The 774-nt window shown below is 45.9% G+C and overlaps 1 protein-coding gene across 1 annotated transcript in view; it reads left to right on the forward strand.

Annotated features, from left to right (window-relative positions):
- Window positions 1-215: 215 nt before the first annotated feature.
- The window catches only part of LOC308150849 (zinc-binding protein A33-like), a gene marked incomplete at both ends in the record, with an annotated part of 5293 nt that continues 4734 nt past the window's right edge, over window positions 216-774 (forward strand). The window contains 3 exons of the mRNA XM_080523638.1: window positions 216-320; window positions 420-442; window positions 526-644. Coding sequence (XP_080379764.1) covers window positions 216-320; window positions 420-442; window positions 526-644 — 247 coding nt within the window. The remainder of the gene's footprint in view (window positions 321-419; window positions 443-525; window positions 645-774) is intronic.

Consider the following 774-nt stretch of genomic DNA (forward strand, 5'->3'; position numbering starts at 1 on the left):
AAACTTTAAATATTAATAATCATAGAAAAGAGTTAATGTATTATAGTAAAACTACAATGATCAAGATATATTTGCCTTGCTGTCTCCAGAGCCAGGCCCAGCACACAGAGAGACAGATTAAGGAGGGGTTCGAGACATTTCACCAGTTTCTACGAGAGGAAGAGGAGGCCAGGATAGCTGCACTGAGGGAGGAAGAGGAGCAGAAGAGTCAGATGATGAAGGAGAAGACTGAGGCACTGAGCAGACAGATGTCATCCCTTTCAGACACAACCACAGCCTTAGAGAAGGAGCTGAAAGCTGAAGACATCTCCTTCCTGCAGGTAAGGATGCCTTCTCTCAGACAGCAATTGTAACTGTATTCAAAGACTGATTGATGACATCACGAGCATTGATGACACTTCTCCTCTGTTCCTCTCCAGAACTTCAAGGCCATTAACGAAAGGTAAGTGATCTGTCTCTGGTCTCTCTTCTCTGGGGTTCTGAACCCAAGCCCACAGCAGCACTGACTCCTGAATGTTCTTCCAGAGCCCAGTTCACACTGCCAGACCCAGAGAAGGTTTCAGGAGCGCTGATAGACGTGGCCAAACACCTGGGCAACCTGCAGTTCAGAGTCTGGGAGAAGATGCAGGGGATTGTCAAGCACGGTTCGTACTGACGACAATTTGTGACACGTTCTCATGCTTTGGTCCTCATATCGCCAACCAATCAAAATGTTCTGCTTTGATTTTGAAACACGGAACTACGTTTAAACGTTGTTAAGAATCACAACACACA

This window comes from Nansenia antarctica (assembly GCF_963989245.1).
Source record: "Nansenia antarctica genome assembly, chromosome: 2".
Lineage (NCBI taxonomy): Eukaryota > Metazoa > Chordata > Actinopteri > Argentiniformes > Microstomatidae > Nansenia > Nansenia antarctica.